Here is a 21,437-nt window from a genome sequence, read left to right as displayed (position 1 = left end):
TTGAGACGCTGAAAAGGAGACCACCTCTCTTACCCATCAAGGTGAGTTCGCAGCCATCCCTGCTGAATCTAAAGGCATGACAGGAGTGATTTAGCACTGCCCAGAGTCAGCGGAGCCATGCAGCCCAGTCCTGTCACAGACAGCCACCTCAACTGATGGTCAGTCCAGTCTTTGCATGTTGTCCTGTTCTCCACAAAATGTGCAGAAACCTGAAGCCGAGCCTACAATTTCTTTACCTTACCATTAGCACCTTCTGGTCTCGTTCACTGATCACTCACCACTTCAAGGTGAGTGTTATCAGATCTCATCATGTCGACTGCTAAACTTTTACAGCCTTTCTCAGTTTCTTTGCATTTCCAACTATTAAAACCCAGTGGAACAGCACATAATGAAGATCATTGTGTCTATTCCCTTTCCTGGATCACCACTTCCACATCTTAACAGAGATAATATTGACCTCTCACCACATCCCCCAAATCCTCCATCCTTCATCCTCCATCCTTCCCTAGCACCTGTGTCCAAGATATCTCAGAGAGAGTTGTGAGCTCTGCGTTCCCTTCTTTGTTCCTCTTCTTGAGGAAGCAGGTCTGGGGCTTCCTCTTACTGCTACCCAGAAGATGAATGATTGAAAATGTGACCCTGTTCAAGGCTTGTCCTACTCCTCTGAGGTGGGCAGAGTCATGGGCAGATTCACCACAAGCACCGTACGCCTATTTTCTGCGGCAGTAGCCAGAGGAGTTCACTTGTGTTTCCTTATTTAAGAGCACGGGCTGGTCAAGAACTCTGAACAAACTCTTGCCTTACTTTAGTTTCTAAGCAGAGATTTCCCTTCACTTCTAAGCCATCCCCTTTCTAACTAACTTCAGCTCTGCCCCTCTGACACAGCACCTCAGCTTGCCTGCACAGAGGCTGAGGACTTGGTGCTCCTTTCAGAAATAACCTGAGTGCTGAGTGAGTCCTTAGACTGCGCGTAGGCTTTTAAAGACTTTCGTAGGTCTTAGATTCCACTGTTAGCAATGTATTTGACATACAACACATTACACACACACAAAAAAGCAAACACTCCAATGCAGAAATCCTTTCAATAGTTAAAATACTTGTAAAGGTTTGAGCAAGTGTAAAAACTGACACTAGTCTCAAAACAAATAGTTATTAAATTACTAAATACTAATTACTACTACTAATAACTAAATACTAATCAGAAACTTTTCTTCCTTCTCCCAGTCACAAGAAGCAATCCTTGCCCCTGTACAGCGTCCAAATATACCAACAGTTAACACTAGGCAGTGAGGCCCAGCTGACAGGATACAGCCCGAGAACTCTGATCGCCTGTCCAGATATGATGGTTTGGAGCGTAATTTCTTTCCTCTATCCCCCACTTCTGCCCTAACCCTCTCTTTTGAGCTAATGGTATGGTTGAGACTTTGTTTGCACACTGGAGCTCCACAACAATTACTGCCTGCTACTGTACTGCTTCTTACAAGTGCCTGACAACTGAGCTCCAGGTTTACCACAGCTGTCAAAAAATACTGCCTAAAATCACAAAAATTCCCAGAAACACATTCAATTTCTTTGCACAATGCCATGACACGTAATACTTAATAGTTATAGTCCTGGTCAATCAAATGTGGGAAGCAAAAATTCAGTAGCGTTAACATGAGTAATGCATCTGTATTTATACAAGAAGCAAAACTTGATGCTCTTTTATTTAGACCAATTAAAAATTCTTCCTTGTTGCTGCCTTGTTTTGTGACCAATCAACACTGAGGTGCCTACGGCAATGCCTGAAAATGCTGTACTGCCAAATGCATGCATCTGAATATTTAAGCAGCTAAGCAGGGAAAAGACATTATCAAGGAGGACAGCACTGAAAGAATGTATGTAAACACTACTTGGAGAAGCACAGAGCAAATAAATGCCTCAAGGCTTTGGAGGAAGTAATAAAAAACCTTTAAGTGGAAAAAAAGTACTTAAATATCAAATACTAAATTTAAAAACTGCTTTGTTGCGTTTCCGCAATACCTCCCAACAGAAGCACTACACGATTTCTAGATTTTGCCCGTGGACAACTGATTTACAGCACAGCCAGTAAATAATCCCTGTTGCTATTTTCACGTGCAGTACACAGACACAGCTCCCTGGGACACAGGAAGTCACTTGTAGAAAGAGTAGGAGGGCACTGGCACAGGACACTTGAAGTTCTCATGTAATAACCCTGCATATACTGGGAAACCTATGCAAAATCCTAACCAAAAACTTGTGCTTCAGTGCATCAGACAAGCAGTAATATTTCTGGATTTCCCCCCCATCCACACACGAAAGGGGGTGGTGGAAAAAATTTTATTTGTTCATGGTCTATATATAAAGTGAATTCCTTGTGTTATGAGATTTCTAGCTCTGAAGCTCACGTAGAAGTTCCACGCAGGGACACACAGCATGGATCATAGAGATGACAACCGTAAATTCCTAGATTCAGGGCATTCAAATCACTGTGTGCATACAGTATAAGATTTACACACATAAGAAACTAAAAAAAAAAACAACAAAAAAAAAACCCTTAGTTATGAAGTCTCCTCTTCAAAAGATACAACTATTTGTTACTGGAGCAGTGCACAAGAAAAAAATCTACATGTTTTCCCTCCTTTGGCAGCAAAGCTAGATTTTGTAGGAGCAGTGCTTAGGGTCACCCTTTATCACCACTTGAAGATTGTATTACATTTCTTCTAGTGGATAAATATCCACTAGATATATTGAGTGAAACAATTCAACAGAGCAGTATCCTTTCTATTCTTCATTTTCTTTAAAAGTGAATCATAAATATCCAATTTTACATTATACACAGTAGAAGACTGTCTATAGACTTTAATATATTAAAAGAAAATGAAATAGTATACATAGTATTACTCGATCACAATCTGGATGCCATTTCTTTATCATTCCAGTTTTGAAGAGAACTTTCCCTTGTCAACAATGAAAGTATTTCAGATTGCTTATCACAAGCAGAAAATAATCACATAAACTCGTAACACAGAGCTTTATCCATCTCTCTCAGGAAGTAAAATCTTTTCAGCCTGCTCTAAACCTACTAGTTCTTGGTTTATGATCATTACTTCTTGTCACATCAGTTTAGTTGCTCTTTTCTATGATGTTAAGTACCTCCTTGCACTGTTGTGCTTTGGGCTGTCTCCAACTAGTCTATAAAAAAATAGAAAGTATTATCTGTTTATTTAAAAGAGAGAAAAGCTCATTTAATCTTTTCAAAGTAGCGTGTTCAGCAAAGAAAGCTAATACCAGCAAGCATGTTAGTCATGCTAAGATTCTGACTACAGTTTTCCTTCCCAAGTCACCCTAACTGTTCCACGCATCTCAAATTCCTTCTGAGGAAAAGATTATAATTTAATGCTATACAGAGCAATTATTTGCTGTTGCTAAAATAAGAAAGCATGCAATGCCATTCACATAATTTGAAAATCAACATCTCTTCACAGCGAGAAAACATACATTTATATCCCTCAGTCAGCTAAAAAACAAGGATACAAATAGCTGGTGGGATTTCAGGGGAATCAGAAATCCTCCTTGAAATCACTTTGCCCTCCTTTAACCCACCATCTTGGAGACGGGACAGCAGAATGGCAAAGGGAACTCTCTCTCTAAGAAAAAAAAACACACATGAGAAGAATGTAACTCCAGAAGTTATAGGTCATATCAGAGAACCTAGCCTGTCAAAAAACTGCAGTTCCCAGGGATCATGCAAAAAGCAGCACTCAGAGGTCCCAAGTGCACCCACATGCGACCAGGCCCCAGTTCCTTTGGGGCTTCCAGAGGTGGCTCGAGTGCAGCTTCTCCAGACGAGCAGGATCCAACAAACACACCCACGACTCCTTGCCAAAGGGCACGCAAAAGCCTGATGGATATCCCAGCTCTGAGGTTTATTCATGTAGATGCAGGCACATACCCACATCTTCCATCTGCGGGAGGAAGCCCCTGAGCTGACAGCACCTCCACAGTGACGGTTTTCCTCAGACAGACACGAGGAAAATCAGAGCTGTGCACGAGCATGTGCTCATTAAATGTTCGTGCCAACTTCTTCATTATAAATAGGACCGAGGCATGGCTGCAAATATTTGCTTTGGATGGAAACGTCTATGGAAACATTACAGGCCCTATTCTGAATTTTCGAGCTGCGTTCAGTCACTACACAGAGGCAGGAGACAGGAATCATTCAGAATGGGGCATCAGAGAGTGAGCTCAAACCGCCTCAAAACAGCTTAGGGATCTCACTGGCTAACAAAAAGGGCTTACATGATTTTCCATACTCCCTCACAAGCATCCCAGTTGGTTCCACAGCAATTCATACCTACAATCGAGGGCTGTTGAGCCAACACAAAAAAGACTGGTTCTGTTACAGTACGAAGTCAACGTTGAAAAAAACAAAGAAGATATTCAAGTACCCTCTGAAAACAGTGATACAAGAGAGACCCACAGGAATCCACTACCAGAAGAGCAGACTGGGCCCACAAATGTCTTTCTTGGTCCATACATATACAATAAAGTCTCTTGAAGGAAAGTTTCATATGACCAGCTCCTCGTGCCAAGACAACTTGCTAAAAAGCCCTGAAAGTTTAAAAAACATGAACAACAACAGAAACTGAAACATGACTTTGCTCTCTACTAAAATCCCAGTTGAAATTATTCCGCTTTTACCATTTGGGACTTTAAGTGTTTTTATTTGAAAGAAAGAAAAGAAATGCCAAGTTTTAGACCTTGCCAGAGCTGTGCACAGACCTGTGTCCACTTCTGATGATCATTAAGAGCTGTGCAGGTAAATCCCCACCTGTCTGTCCATTTCATGCACTACTTAACATGTTTCCTAGTGGCCTAACAGCAGCACTCCACAACAGCATGCAGGAAACTTGGATTCCTTTCAGGAGGTTTTCAGCATCAGAAGACAACAACAACAAAAGTTACAGACACTACAGCAAGAAGCCTGCAATAGAGAGTGACTTCCCACCTCCACCCTCCCCAAGGAAGTAACCATGAGAGAGCAGCACACACTTCCTTCCCCCAGCCTTACCGGCATTATCTAGCTCCAGACTTCATGCAAAACCTCCCACCATTATGGCTATTTCCCCCTTCACGCTGTAAACAACTTGCAAAAGGACAGACCAGTGCAGTCTTAGGGACAGCATTTCAGCTGCATCAAACCCACCTGGTAGAGCCAGCTCTCACTGAAAAGCCAATACTGAATTTTTTATGCCTGTTTTGTAACTGTTTTTTCATCATGACACAACATGGTACATTAAAAAAATACATAAATGAAGGGAACAGTGAGGAATGATGCAATCGCGTACAGCAGCACTTTGTTGTTAACGCTGAGGATCACGCAAATATAACAAATGTCTTAATCCTTGAGAGAGAGAAGGGGGAGAGAGAGGACACACACCAACAAGGTTGGAAGTGATGACATTACTATTCCTACCAGATCGTATCTAAACTTCGTGACATTTGAAATCGTGTCTCAGATTTAACATGCCACTACCGTAACCTTCATAAATAGCATTACAAGTTCTTAGTTTTCAGCAGGCATGGCTCAAAGGCAACTGGCAACGAACAGGGACAATCTAATAGAGAGCTACATGCGCACACTGCGATGCTCATAATGTAATTTTCTCTTAAATATGCATAGCTGGCAGGGCCCACAGAGGGGGGATTTAATCAATATCCAGAACATGCTTTACTCTCTAAGATAGCTTTTACATATGTTACTATGCACCTAGAGAGGCCACAAATTCAGAGCTCCATGTAGGTAAGTACATGGATGACTGCTATGGTATATAAAGCACATACACCTCCAAACAATCATTTCGGTGCTGCAGAGCAGTGCTCCTGCAGAGCCTGAGGTAAAAGCTGGGGTAAAAAAGGAGGAAGGGGGAACATTTGGAGTGATGGCATTCGTCTTACCAACAAACCACTGCATGTGATGAGCCCTGCCTTGCCGTGAGTGGCTGGCACCTGCCTGCCCAGGGGAAGCAGTGAATGGGTTCCTTGTTCTGCTCGCTTGTGCGTGGGACTTTTGGCTCACCTACTAAACTGTCCTTATCTCAGCCCACGAGGTTGCTCAGTGTAACTTACAGCCCTCTCCCCATCGCACTGCAGGCTGTAAGCAAGAGGCTGTGTGGGGCTCAGCCACCTGCCAGGGTTAAACCACAGCAAGAAGGAAGCTTAAGCAGGACTTTTATTTACTGGTACAAGCAGTGCACGGGGGGCAAAAGCCCCATGTTTCTATAGGAGGGAAGCCACATACATTTCAGCTTAGAAATAAAAGCTTTCATGCTTGCAGTTATTTTAAATGTGTTAAATCTTATTTTTAGAACCTTTTCTTAAGGAAAACATTTCTGAAAAACACAACCAAGTTAGGCTGCTCCAGGACCAGTGCCATCACTTTCTCTTGGTTTAATGAGCTCAGAAGGGAATAATCCAATAGAAGAGAACACAACCAAGAAATATTAGGAAATAAGAGGATTTCTGTAGGAATACGTCATATCATACATGTGCCTTGCTGAACAGAAGCAATAGGTGGGCTAACAGCATGCCCTTACCTCCCACGATGTTACAAGAGCACACATACACATTTTTAATAGACCAAAAACACACATCTGAACATACATGTACTTTTACACAATGAACATAATAAACATTTAGGAAGAACAAGAAACATCAAAGCCACTTGTGCTGTGAGCATAAAGCAGCATTTACCAGTCCTCTCAGTATTACTTCAGTACAGAGACCAGAACAGAACACATTGACACAGGCGGAATAAATTCTAAAAGCCTTACATAAATCACAACCTCACTGAAGCAAAGTGGGTGTTTTTCAGCTACAGCTAAGAGCTCAGCACCCTTCACTCACACAGATAAAGACATTTCCATTTGGCAGCCATAGAAAAACAGGACAGGCTCTGCTGCTTTTTGTGGTGTTATTACTGAAGTGCAAACACACACGCTGACCCTCTGTACAATTTTACTGCGAGCTTCCACCAAAAGGCAGGCACTACAGGAAATCCATCCAAGACACAGAGTACTGGCAGTATCCTAGTGACAAACACCACTTCGCAAGAGGCTGATTTCAGGAGACAAGCAAGTCTACAGGAGCAGCCAAACTGGTACGAGGTTTACAGGAATCTGTGCAGTTAAGTGTGTATCACTGCTTCTTTCATTGGGTCACAAGGGAAGGACAAACAAAAAATGCACAGAATATAGGCTGGTTGGAAAAAACACATCGTAATTTTTTGTATGATCCTAACTTGAACTGTTTTTCCTGAATTGTAAAGGTGGATAAATGCCACTTTCCAAACCAAAATAAACAAGGCAGCCTAAGATCCAAGCCATACAAGGTCTCTCTCTATTCAACATCCCTTCCTCCTGCCTGTAGTGGAAGGCCTACTTTTGCCTTTTTGTTTTGTAATTATTTTTATTCCACTTACAAATGTGAGATCAAATATTTCAATAGCAAGCTCCTGCACGTAGCTTAGAGCAAAATTCCACCAACAAGGCCGTATGATGGAAATTAAAACAATACATGGTTATGTATTTTCAAACCCTCTCTTATCTTAAATTGCCATAAGAAACAAGGGCTGAGAGTGTAATCTCATTTAAGACTCTGTTTATTTGTCTTGGGTGCTTCTGAAAGACTTCCTTAAAGCCTTTTCCTGACTTTTAAGGAAAGCACAAACACATTTTCTTTGGCAAGACCTCAGACTGAAGAACCACATGAATCAATTACATTTCAACATCTAGCTATAAAGTTTTAAGTAGATTGGCATGCAATTATTGATATGTCATTTCAAATCACTACCTTTTTTGCTGTCAATAAAAATAAAATGTTTCAGAAGATAAAAGAGAGAGCGACTATCATTTACTGAATCCTTTAGCTGTTTGATTGGCAAAAATAAGTAAGTACATAACTTTCCCTGGAGGTCAGTAGAGATTACTGGAGAATTTAAAGCTACCCAGAGCAAGCTTCGTCCAGATTTTGATATCCAACGTAGGCATAACATGTCCATTCACACTTTGCCAAATGTTGTCAGTTTTCAATCTGCAGGACTTTGGCTTCCACAGTGAAAAGTAGGGGGAAGGTAGAGAGACGGGAAGAGCAGGAGGTTGTTTTAAGTGACACTACTCTTTAGCTGCTGGGAGAGGAAACCTTACACGAGTCCCGGCAGCATTAAGGCAGCGCTCTGTCCTCAGTCACTGATTGGGCAAAATGCAAGGACATCAGGGAAAGAGGGCACTGAAAACTAATGTTATTAGATAGCCTTTTAGCTTCCTGTTTCCAACCTGTTCAAGGGTATGTTTTGCAATTAAAATGATAGAAACTGTTTGACCACAGGGATCTAATGAAAAGGCATCCAGCCTTGGGGTCTCGCTGGAAGCTGTCTTAAATTTCTCCAGCTTCTGAAGCTCCCATATTCGGGGCTGTAGACTGTCTGCTTGACTACATATAGCCATGGCTGATGAATACCAGGCTGTTCACAGCTAAGTTACAAAAGATTTCTCAGCCAGTTATCAGCTGTTCAGTAGAAATAAAATAGAGAACTCTGCAGCTAGTGGATTGTTAGACAAGCTGTAAGGCTGCATACAGCCCAGTGCTTGCCTAGTTGGCTTTGTTTGTTTTCCTAAGCAGTAAATTCCAGCTATCAAACCCTCTCATCCTGAGCACTGTCTAAAACAAACAAGAAAACCCATCAACAACAACAAACGAGAAAGCCTGATGTGCCTTTTGGATTGCTACTCTTCCTTAATACACATTTGGTAACTCCTACGATACACTGCATAAAAACACCTGTAAGTCAGAAGCAAATGAGTATCTGTCAGACTTACTTTACGACAAGACAAAGCACTCCAACAGAGAAAAAAGGCAGTATGCCTGCATGGTAGCTCAAGAAATACTGAGATCTAAATTGCTCCAAGAGCTGTCACATACTCACTGTCAGCTTGAAATCAGCTTCGTTACAGCCACCACCTCGACGGGGAAGGAGACAGCCCAAATATCAGACGCTTTTCAGAAGGTACCCGGGGGATCATCTCTTTCACTCAGTGTCACCACAGAAAAAGCAGGTGGGAGAGCTGCTGACTGCGCAGAGTGCCAGCGCGATCTGTGCATCAGATAAACATGCCCTGCAGGGTTTGGGGAAGGTTTCTGCAGAAATACCAGCAGGGTCACTCTAGAGCCAGCCCTGCGAGAGCTCCTATCTACAATCCATGCCTGCCCGCAGGTATTTCAGTCTTGTGTGTACGCTGGGTTGCTCTGACCAGAAATGTAGGTATCCTTGGCTGCACCACTATTACTAGATTTACACGTATTTCAAAACACAAACTGCTGCCAAGACAAGGAAGAAAATAACAAGGTGAGAGGAAGAGGTACAACAGGAGGAGAGGGACACAACTCAGTTCCTCTCTAGAGGAAGCATATTTCTAATCACTGTCTTTTATTTAGCATAATTTTTGTAAATCACAGACCTGTCAATGACACAACCCCTTAAACTAAGGATTAAGTTCTGCTCCACAAGTGTTTTGTTGTTTTTTTTTTCCCTTCATTGATCTTAATCCCACAACCATTACTTCTGCAGATGAAAAGTTACCTTATAATTCCCTGCATTCACATACTGCCCATTAATACCTGTCACTGCTTAACATACATAAAGGGGGGGAAAAATATCACAAGGAACATAAAGGATATTGACATTTAGTGTAGCCTCTTCTATTCTAGGCACCATCCCTCCAGCACAGCAGCAGCCTGAACTTTTGCCAAATCAATCAACGGAGTTGCCAACAAGTCAGTTGCTGTGATGGAGCCTGCTAGCTCAATCAGAGTACATAATGCAGAACAAAAACAGCGCTCCCACCACTGCAATGCAGACCACCGTCATAGTAGCATCACAGCATCATGACAGACGTGAAGGAAAATTTAAACTGTTTCCTTGAATTGTTTTTATTTTTTCCCCCTAAAGTTTAACAGGTTTGCACACTTCAAACAACATTATTTAGCTCCTACCTTCCTCACATATACATTTTATTTGATGCAGTGTGTATTTTGTGATGGTCCCTTTAATCATTTTCCAGTTGTTTGTAGAATAGCACTTTACTCATGCTCATCGTCATACTTAAAGAGAATCAATTGTGCCAAGACCTCATTAATACGCCTGTCAGCGACAAATTTGGATAGTAAAACTGACAGCTCATACAGCCAACTACTCCTGGTCTTTTTCTCTTACCTGCAGAAGCTTCAGCTTAGAAGCAATGAGGGTTTTAAAGGATTCTGAAGCTTTTTGGGCTCCCCCAAATACAAGCCTGGCTGTTCCAGAAAGATTGCTTTATGTGCATGAAAAACAGTCACAAATGACTATCGATGTGTTAACAGTTTATTATTACAGCAGAAGAAATTGTTTTCAAGTGTCAGATTTTATACAAAAGGAAGGCTTAAAACTACAGCAGTGCTTGGCCCCGGAGCAGTAAGCAAACGAGGCACATTCTTAGCTTTAACCACAAGTGGTTCCCCTTAAAAGTCAGCGACACTGTGACACGGATGTACAGTCAGACAAGAACTTGAGTGCTTGCAGAATCGATTCCTTCCTTGTCAAAGAGTGATTACAGACCAAAAACAGCTCTCTGCACTCAGCCACGCTCAACAAGGGAAGACTAAAACAGGATCTTCCACACACTGAAACTTCAGGAGGAAAAAAAAAAAATCAAAACTAAAACACCCTATTTCCACAGTAACAAGAAAACACCAAAACATCTCAGATTTCTGTGGGACTAGGACTCCTGTCTCCAGTTGCAGTGAAAATCAGCGTAGCCATACATTACTCCAAACCAACCAACCAAAAAACTGGGCACTGAGATTTTATTTGAGCCTCTTCCATGAGCCAATGCTCACCATGGGCTAAAACATCAGCTGTGCCTCAGGGAGGCAAGCAGAGCAGAGCACATCCTATTACCCTGAAATCCCTACCTCTGTGATCAGCTCGATGAGTTTTCTAGGGCTCTTCCCTCCCTCCACGTTCCCTTCAAGAGCCTCCATCTGTTCACTTCCTTTCTTCCTGGCTACAGGGCACAACATATTTTTGTGGTTCTTACAATTTACGTTCAAATACCTCCACTATTTAATGCAGTACCAAAAATAGTGAAAATGCCCCTATTAGCATGTACATACAACTCTTTAAACATTTAGATACATAAAGCCCAGCTCTTAAAAACGCTGTCGTGTTTTAAAAATTCACTGGATCTCATGTTAAGCTACTGCCCGGCAGGAAGTCTAAGCAGTACCTGCAGCCAAACTTGTCTCATAGCCAAAGGATTAGTATTGCTTTCACTCAAAGAAAACCTAGTATTTTTCTTCTGCATGATCTCTGCTATTCTACATCATGAACAAAAATGTCCTTCCGAGTCCAGCTAAATTGGAAATTCACTGGACTTGATTTAAGTCACTGTGTGAGGGAGAAAAAGAAAAGCTTGAGCTGAATTCATCACTAAAAAAAGAGACATGCACTAAATAGAGGTAACTTTGGCTTCTTTAGTAGGTAATTAACATGCACACAGGATATAAAAAATGTTCTGATTAGCTGCTTGTTTAGTTGATCAACAGTTGTGTTTTTTTCCTATCTTTTACTAGTTCTCAACATTTTCTATAGCTGTCATTATAGGGTTTTTATCTCATACACGTGCCTGTGGCCTTGCAAGTATCAAACAGCTGCTGGACTACGTGTATGTGTGCACCACCATGCCAGAAAAAGAGTCCCGGAATACTTTTCCGGACAACAGATAGAGAGCTCAACAAAAGCTTTCAACAGTTTAGACTCATTAGAGACCTTGCAAGTGGAATACCATCTCCTCAGCAGAAATGTACTAACAGGCAACCCATGCTGAACATTCATGCTCTGATCTTCAGACATAGTTTTCACAGGGCAAGGCATTTTCAGTTCCTTTCCAACTCTGTGTTTGCTCTCTCTAAGAGGAAACACTTCGGGCAGATTTATTTCTTTCCAGTCTATTTTTCTCTTCATATGTTCATCTACTCCCCTCCTTATTCTGATCATCAAATTACTTTTCTTTCTACAACAGATACTGGAGTACTCTGTCCCAGTTATGTTGCTAACACAATGCATCCAGATCCAAGCTCGTAGTGTGAAGTCCCAGCAGAACAGAGCACGTCATTCTCTGTCTGTGTATATACAGTAATGCAGCAAGGAGAGGGAAGACCTCTCTCAGCTACACAGGCTGTATCTGAATTACTTCACTTATTTCCAAGCATTCGCTGCTAGACAGAGACTTCACAGGAGTGCAGTAGAAGCAAACAAATAACCAGCTCATTGAGAAAAGGGGTTCTAGGTTAGCTTAGCTGACACAGGAACACAAGCTACAGATGTTACAACATGGCTTTGTGGAAAAACACCGTCTAGCAGCATGGATTTGAACAATGTGAGACGTGTTTAGAAACATATAAATGGAAGCAGAAATTTTTTGTTGGTAATATTTGATTAAAGCAAAATGTTGGGATATGTAAAAACAAGGAAGAAAAAAGGCACTTAGAACAGACATCTTAGACTTTTTATTTATCATCCTGCTAAAACAGATTGTTCAGTCTTGCTTTAACCTGTGCTGTTAAGTCCTAAACAAACAAGAGGCCTTCTGGTCCGTGACACAACAGCATACAACATGACAGTTAAGTGTAAGCATATACTTAGGCATACCCCAATACTTAGGCTATGCACACAGAACAAGCTCCTGCAATCTCCTGTATGTTTTTCCTAGCACTACTGACACAATGAAGGAAAACATTTCAGCATTGGCAGGAACAAGCTGAAATAAATTTCGCAAATTACTTTCTTCCACAAATTATTTTGCTACCTTGCTTGGCTTTTTTTTTTCCTTCTGCAAAAGGATTCTGCACTTATTCCCATGAGAACTTTTTTATTTTGTTCATCAGTTCAGCTATGTAATGAGCTTTCATTTAAAGCTTCCATTTGCTGTGAAAAGATTAACATGGTTCAAAAAAGTTAGTGAAAGTGATTGTTGTTTGCATTTCAGCATAACATCGCAAATGACTCTTTGTGTACTTCCTTGATTTTGCACATCACCTATCTTAAGTGATAAACACACTGTTGCAGTGTTTCTACGTCTTCCTTGTATGTCAAATGGGGAAAAAAGTTTAAAGTTTAAGGTATTAAACAGGAAATGGTGAAATGGCCTTTCAGAAATATATATAACCTAAGAGTAAAAACAGAAGACTTGCAAAATATTTTGCAGTATTGTCCAAAAGAGACATGCCCCAAATTACATAACATGTCCCTGTTAGTCAGAATTTCATTTACCCATTTATCACTGGAAACATTTCACTTTTTCTTTCTTCTTCTTTTTTTTGTTATTGTGAAACAGTTTAGGTAACAAGTTACTAGTCAGAATTAATGAGTTATGTTCACTATTTTGCAGTTCCCAATTTAGAGGGATTTGAGATCACACAAAATAGAAAAAAATTCACATGCAACAAACATGAAGCCTTGCATGCACTTCTAATTACACTAACTACTCACTTTTCTGGAAAAGTCTCAAATTAAGAACAGTTACCTAAAATAGAAGAATTTGGATCAAAAATAAAATGCTATTAGTAACACAAATGTTCCTGAAACATTTACTAATTCAGCTATTCCAGGCCCTAAGAATAGATCTGTGATGAGGTGTCCCTCCACCGCTACAGACCTCAAACATACCTCCACCTACACCCCCAGGAAGGAGAGAAAGGGTGCAGAGATCTCACCAACCAAGACTGGACCTAGGCTACTAGTGAAGAGGTGGGACAACGTGATATCAAAGAAGAAAAGGAGGGAGACTAAATACTATATGTAATTTTTAAAAGGGAGATTAAATGGTATTAATTTCTGCAAGGGAAACTAAACTGCTCCATGAAAACCTTAAGATCCAACCTGTTCTTTCTGTTTTACAAAGGTAAGAGCCCCAGAGAGCTCAAGAGCTACTAACATAACATTTTCAGCTTCCTGCGATAGTCATCTTTCCTTCTGAGTTTACACAGCACTTCACACAGGAAGTCAACATATAGATTGAAAAAGAACTCATTACTACCGTGTAAGACCAAACCAAAAACCTCTCGGTTACTGTGCATCACAGCCTGCTTGAAAGATTTGATGCCTACAGATCTGCCTTCCAGACCACCAGCCCTGAAACAAATACTCCATTCAAAAAAAAAAAAAAAATAGTAGTGTAAGCCTCCACTTCAGATTTCAGCAGCTGCTGTTGAGCACCAAACACACACAAAGATCATCAAGATAACAAGCAACATCTCTGCTCTAGTCTTTGCACATTCTCTTTAAGTCCCCCTTCCAGCAGAGGCAGCTTTCTGGAGGAAATTCATTGCCTAAAGCCAGCCCAGCTCCAGGTCATCTCCCCAACAGTGTCACCACCAGCCCTGGGCCACAGCTTTCAGTTCAGGGCACCGTCAGGAGGCTGTGTGCATGACTGCCCGGCCGTCACTCCTCAGCAGGGGCAGAAAGCACCCTCGAGCTGCGTGCTCAGGCCACCACACCACTTCCATTTCCCCAGCTGAAGCGCAGACAGACCTTTTTGGTGTTCTGTTGCACAACCCAGGAACAGGGTTATGACAAACAGACCTTAAAGCCACAGCAACACGACGGTTGCCTCTCTTAAAAAAAAAGGGGGGGAAAAAGACGACTTTAGAAGCAATTCCCTCTCCAAGTGCATTGAGGAGGGAGGCTCGTTACGGGAGTGTAGGCTACAACTCGGTGACTGCAGCTAGCTGAGGGACCGAAAGGCAGGATTAAGGACAAAAACAAAATACCAACTGCTTGTACAAGCTGCAGTTACAACATCGCCTAACACAGAGGTGCCGTTAAAAAAAAAAAAAAAAAAAAAAAAAGGAGCCAACATTGCTAGTTAAACCAACGACATAACCCCGCAGCTCTGGCTGCTAGCCCTCTGGTTTCAAACCATGCGGTGCACAAGTTGCAGCTTTAGTGGATCTGCGAAGAGTTTGAGAAGAGTTTGCCTTTATTTTTTTTTATTTCCCCTGGATCTGTCACAAACTCTGCCCGGCGCCCGAGGTGCGGGACGGATGCTCGGCTCCATCTTGGGCTGCCCCCGCTTCGCTCCGGGCCCAGGGCACCGGGCAGGCTGCGAGCACGGAGCAGGAGGACGAGGAGGAGGAGGAGGAGGAGGAGGAGGAGGCTCCCGCACCCTGCCAACACCAAGCCCCGCAGCCACGTCCCAAGCCGCGGGCAGGGGGCCGCCGTACTCACCGCTGGGGAACGGCTCCATCTTCCTGCCCGGCTCCTCCCGCAGCCCCGGCGGCGAAGCCCTGGCGAGACGAGCGGAGAAGGAGGAGGAGGAGGAGAAGGAGGAGGGAGGAGGAAGAGGAGGAGGCGCAGCCGCCGCTCTTCACCCGTCCTCCCCCCGCCGCCGCCGCATGCTCGCTCCCCGGCCGGGCGCTGCCCTGCCCTGCCCTGCCCTGCCCGGCCCTGCGCGGCTCAGCCCGGGCCGCCCGCGGTCCCCGCCCGGCGCCGCCCCTCCGCCGGCGAGGCAGGCCCAGGCCGCGGCCCCCCGGGGCCCCGCCGCCTCCTGCCGGCCGGGAGGGCTGCGATGGAGGCCGGGGGCTGCGGGGCGCAGGCCGCCGAGAGGCCTGCGGGCTGCGGTGTCTCCCTGCCTGCCCGTCCCCCGTCCCCTGCTGCCGGCCTAAAGTGCCGTCTTGTGCGCTGCCAGGCGGCGAGTTTGGGCCGGCGGCTCGGGATTTAAAGGCCCCCCTGTTTGTTCTGCCCCCAAAAATAAATAAATAAATAGATAAAAGCAAAGTCTGGCCCTATGTTTCTTCCTCAGCTCTCTGACAGGGCTTGAGGCACACAAGAGCTAGAGCCCCGTTACCACTCCTGTGCTCACTGCTTCCTAAACCCGTACAGGCACTTGTCCACACCTCAGTGGCTTACCTACCTTGGCACCCCAATAGCACAAACTGGGTGTTAGAGATATTTCACATTTAAAGCTAAACACTAGCTCTAACGCTAGGCACGCTGCTGTATGGTTTCAGTGACCATTCGCTGCGATCCTCTCACAGCGGCAGCGTGACACCCCTCATAATAAGACATCACAACAGCCCCTCCTTGTAAGAAACGCTTTATGTTAACAAACTATTAAAACAGAAAAGCATTTCATTTCACAGCTTTAAATGTCCTGAGAGGCTACTTTTCTAAGCACTAACCCTGCCTGACCTGTATTTAAATACATTAACAAAGCATTAATAAGACCACAGCTGACTCTGCAGCGCTGGGATCCTACACGGTGTCACACAGAGGCTGCAGAGAGGCCTGGGTGACTTTTTTGAGCTCTCAATCACTTCCTTTCACCATTCTTCATTTTCTCAATCCAAAATCCTTAATTAGCATGATACATCTCTGTGAAGCAGAAGAGCCAAAATAAGGTCATGGTCATGAGCAGAAATTTCCATATCTGGATGTTCCTATTAAAATCAATTTTCAAAAGAATACAGTGAGAACTATTCACGCAGATAAAGTTAGGTATAGAGGTAATTTCATAGTTCTTATTCATATCCGTCCGATATTAGATGAATGAGTTTCAGTATAATTTTTATAAGCACATTTAGAGCAGAATTAGAACTGAAGCTTCAGTTTTGATGGAGCTGTTAAAATCAAAAAGCTAGAATTTCTACAGTATGATAAAACTCTATGTCCAAAGTTAGAGATCCTTTTCACGGTAAAATTCAGTTTTTAGTTATGGTTTAGTAATGGTACAAGCAATTTATAAAAGTGAAGAATGTTAAATTGTTTCTTATGTCTTTAAAACAATAATTCCCATGCTGTCTCTCTTTTTTTCCCTAAAATACAGAATAAAACATTTGTTTGAAGCTCTAAGTACAGTCTTAATATGTCTGAAACAGCTTATGTTTCACCCTTGTTTGGCAGCCTGCATTCAGCAGTGTCTTAGCTGAGTCTTTTCCATGGGATTATTAGCAGGCCTGCCTCTTTCTCATATTTGAAGACCTGCTTTCCCTAAACAATGTCTGAGATATTTCAGCTTTTAAACAGCAGGAAACATGACTCAGACCTTCTTTGTTCTGGTTTATTTTTCTGGTCAGAGGAACAGAGACCTGACCCTACAAACAGCACAAGCGTCAGGTAGACAGTCGGGTGCCTTTGATACAGTGGAAAGTCTCCAGCGAGACCTGTACGCTGTAATGGGACATAGAGGTTTGTAGTTGAGAAGTTAAAAGGACTCCAGAGGTTCAAAGGCAAGCAAGTTACTTGACCAGCCTTGCTAAAATGTGTCAGAGGTAGCTCACACTCAGGTGTCGGACTGGTGAAGCGTCTGGCCAACAACCTCAGGAGGAAATGCAAAGATTGCCCCAATCTAAAGCCTGAGCAGAAATGGGGCAGTTCTCTTTATTCCTTGACTTAGGTGGTTGATACTATAGGGTAATGTGTTAGTTTTCTCCTTAATGTGAGGCTCAGTGTTTAAAGCTGAAATTGTTTCATGGCTGTACTCACAACTGCGTAACTCTGACATCCTCTCCCACACCTCCAGCAAGTACAGCTGTTGGTAGCCAGTGTTTGCTCAGAGTATTATCCCAAGCAATCCACAGCATTATGTTTTCAAAATAGACAATAGCTTTTTCTATTATCTATCTATCTATCTATCCATTTATTTATTTCTGTAGGTGTTTTCATACATGAGATAAGCAGATCCTTCCACAGAATCGTCATTGCTATGTGTTTATCGGCAATATTTCCTGGATCTACACTCCTTTTTGAATAGTTTGGCCTCTTTCTGTGTCTCTTTCAGAAGTTTTGAGACCGTTGGTTGACTACAACACATTTATGATAGGGAAAGCATCTCAAAGGCAATGATATTTCTAACAGTTAGATGAAAATAAATCTAAGAGAGGAAGGTACTGTAATTGACTCAGTGAGAAAAAATATTCCAACATAAACTAAACACCCGAGAATCCTTGCACAGGAACAATTATAATTTTGCATAGAGAGGTACATAAGAGACAGGGAGCATTTAAGTAACCAGATGCAAGAACATCTTCCATCAAGAACTTGAAATGAATCAAGAGATATAAAGACAACCACATCTTATTAATTCAATTGCTCACAAAATTATTTGCTTTAATTGCATAACTCTATATTTTCTTAGAGCCCAGAAAATACTGCATTTTCTATGGCCTGGAAGAAGGATTTGTCAAAGTGCCATTTGCAGTTCCATTCTTGACAGCCACATAGAAATGACAGTGGCACATAAGAGCCTTGATGGATTGCAGTGGTACAATACAGATTAAGAGCCAATCTTAGTTGTGTTCTCAGGAGGAAGAGTCATGGGCTAGCACATCAGACCATTTTATTGTAGTATAGACAGGTTGCCTGTAAATGGTCTCTCTGCCTCACTGTTTCTGTTAAGTCATAAAAAGAAACAAAACACTATCAAAACTTCCAGGTCATAAAATTAAATCTATTGTTTTTTCTCTTCCATATGAAATATTTCTGGAACTTTTGTATCTTACCTCTAGACTGTAAAGACTCACATCTTATTTTTGGTTTTAAAAAGTTTTCTAACAAGAAATTATCATGTATTATTAATACATCCACCAAGTAACACAGAAATGACTTGCCAGCTTTTGTGATCAAAATACTACAGAGCATGATTCAAAAGCTGACTCTTCTTAGATGATATTAGAATACAATTAAGTGTGATAATTTAGGCTGACCTAACAGCTTGCCACTTACCCAAATGGCGATGTCCTCCTTCTCCCTGCTCAGCTCTTCCCCTCTGCCTATACCTGTCTGATGCTCTCACTGCTTTCTTTGCACCAGCTCTGGCACATGCCATTTCCCTTGGCAGGCTGTTTCAACTCTTCCAACTCCATAACTTGGCATAAAACTAATTCAGCAAATCAGTAGGTAGCTTAATTCTGAGTTACAGATTTTTATTGGAACCTGCAAGGAATCTTGCTAGCATTAGTAAAAAGGAGGGCTTAGGAACATGCAGATGAGCAACCTTTGCTCAAAGGCAAAGAAGAGAAAGGAGATTCTCCACCTCTGTTGGGGTGAGCTGACAGACCTGCACAGCTTTCTGTGCCAATCCCCTCCTTGGAGCTCAGTTCTGCAGCTTTCTACAGGTATGGCCTTAGCCCTTCCTTTCCAGTAATTCACTTCTCAGCTCAGTTCAGGAGGCTGTCAGTTCCTCTTATCTATCACTAACTGAAATTTTATAGCGTTGAAAATAGCTGTTTTTTAGTTCCGGGGAAAATGGTAATAAACCTGAGAAAGAAGCTTTATAAAGTAGGAGATGTAGCCAGAATATATCCATGCTAATTTTGAAAACACTTGACATTGGCATGACTTTTTTCCTATTGAGGTCAACATTGACTGACATGTACTGCAATAAAGTCACAGCAACAGTCATGAATTTTGAGAACTTTAACTACAGTGCTTAATGAGTAAATCATAAAAAGGATGCTTAAGTATCCTGTTTTTCATAGCCATAATAATATGGCAGAATTAAAAAGTGATCCGTGTTCAGAGCTCGTCTTTGAAGTACCCCTTGGGCAATGATTAGTGTTATTTTCTGCTTCTGTAAACTGGGAAACTGCAAAAGAAAGATGAAATGAAAGTGAAACTATCAGCTACTTATCAGAAGCAGAGTAAAGCTAGCTCTTGATGTCACGTGTTTATTCATATTTGTGCTGGTATCACAAAACAAAGTGATGTAAATCATGAAAGTGTTGAAATAGGAAATATGAGACTGCTGCATCACCCAAAATAGAAAACTTGTCTTATGATGGATATGTCCATAGAGCACAGAAGACTCTGGCATCTGGTTGATGTTTTATTTATCTTCCATACAGCAGGAACAAGCACAGAGGATAGCAGGACAGTCAGGGTATTGCTACAGAACACATGCACATTGTTGTACATACTTTTCTGGAAGGCTTAGTTTTGACATCCCTATTTTGGTTCCAGTTCTGCAAAGCTCTCAGGAGTGTAAAAACTGTTACAATCATCTGAAGAAGATTCTAAGAGAAAATTGTAAGAAAACAATGGGAATAAAACTTCAGTAGCAAAATATTTCGTTTAGTGATTCTCTGTCGTAGTCTTAAATTATGTAGTAGGCTGTAGAGCTTTTACTTGCACTGCAAATGTAGCTTTCAGTCAGACAACATAGGTTGAAGGACAGAGATCACAGAATACTGTAAAAAAGATGCACAGGCCGTTGGTACCTTTTAACCCATGCTAATCTAAGTCGCAGCAGCTCAAGAGAACAAGGAGGCATGAAGTGACACCAATATATTTCAGCTCTGATTTAAGTATGTATTCAGCAGCTAAAGTTCCTTCCACTTGCCTGAGGTGAGTTTTGCTGGTGTTTTATTTCTTTCACTGATATCCATATATATGTTGGCAAAGTTCCTTTAAAAACAAATCATTGAAGAAGGCAGAAAACAAGTAATATGGTTACACCAAGTTGATAGAGGTAACATTAAGAGATAACATTACTTCTAATTACAGTGTAAGTATTCTGTTATGTTTTTCAATAAAAAGTGAAAACAATTTCACAATTTCAGAAGTTAATACAGCCCCTTTCTTTTTCTCTATTTTAGGCAATACTTAATGCTTTTTACCTTTTTATTTTATTTTATTTTATTTTATTTTATTTTATTTTATTTTATTTTATTTTATTTTATTTTATTTTATTTTATTTTATTTTATTTTATTTTATTTTATTTTATTTTATTTTATTTTATTTATTCTTAACAGTCATTCTAAGCAATAGATTGGACTTAGTCCATTTACACAAGAAGCCTGTTGGGGCTTGTATGCTACTGGGTGATGGTAGTTATCGTTTCATGAGAAACTTATTAGACAACTGTTAGTGTTGTAACATTATAGTCCACATCCCACTCATTGGGAAGGCTCTCCATACATTTGTTTTACAGCCACATCCATAAGAAACACTGATTTTATGAGATTCTGGTTATTAGAGTAGTAGTAGAGTTACAAGATTTCTACAGAGAAATTCAATGCAATCTAAATTACAAATAGGAAACAGTCGCAGATAAGCTATACATTCACACACAGGTATGTGAACTCTCCTTGTAGTAACAATTGGAAAAGATAATTATGGGTAGTGTACAAAAAAATGTTTTAAAAATCAGCATGCCACTTGGTCAGGATAAGCTCAGAGCAGTGGATAGTATAGATACAAACAGACCCAAATAGCTAAAGAATCCATATGGTTTACCAGAGGGATAGTTCTGTCAGGGACCCAAAATTTTATACGGGTTGGGAATGCATGATCCCTCCACATCTGTCTTTGAAGGCAGAGAATAACTACCAGTTGGCAGAG

General features: G+C 41.6%; 1 protein-coding gene across 3 annotated transcripts in view; it reads right to left on the bottom strand.

Moving 5' to 3' along the window:
- Positions 1-15,632, bottom strand: part of LNPEP (leucyl and cystinyl aminopeptidase) — a 61,903-nt gene extending 46,271 nt beyond the window's left edge. Inside the window, exon 1 of one of the 3 annotated variants that reach the window (XM_038170913.2) lies at positions 15,326-15,632. Coding sequence is in view for 1 of the 3 variants with exons in the window: in XM_027446142.3 (XP_027301943.3) it covers positions 15,326-15,344 (19 nt within the window). In the remaining 2 variants the exon portion in view is untranslated. Of the gene's footprint in view, positions 1-8,986; positions 9,006-15,325 lie in introns of those variants that run through there. The other 2 variants (XM_027446142.3, XM_038170914.2) reach the window with 2 other exon arrangements.
- Between the last annotated feature and the right edge of the window lie 5,805 nt (positions 15,633-21,437).

This window comes from Anas platyrhynchos, chromosome Z (assembly GCF_047663525.1).
Source record: "Anas platyrhynchos isolate ZD024472 breed Pekin duck chromosome Z, IASCAAS_PekinDuck_T2T, whole genome shotgun sequence".
Classification (NCBI taxonomy): Eukaryota; Metazoa; Chordata; class Aves; order Anseriformes; family Anatidae; genus Anas; species Anas platyrhynchos.
The sequence above is the reverse complement of the archived record's forward strand: the minus strand, read 5'-3'. Positions and strand labels throughout refer to the sequence as shown.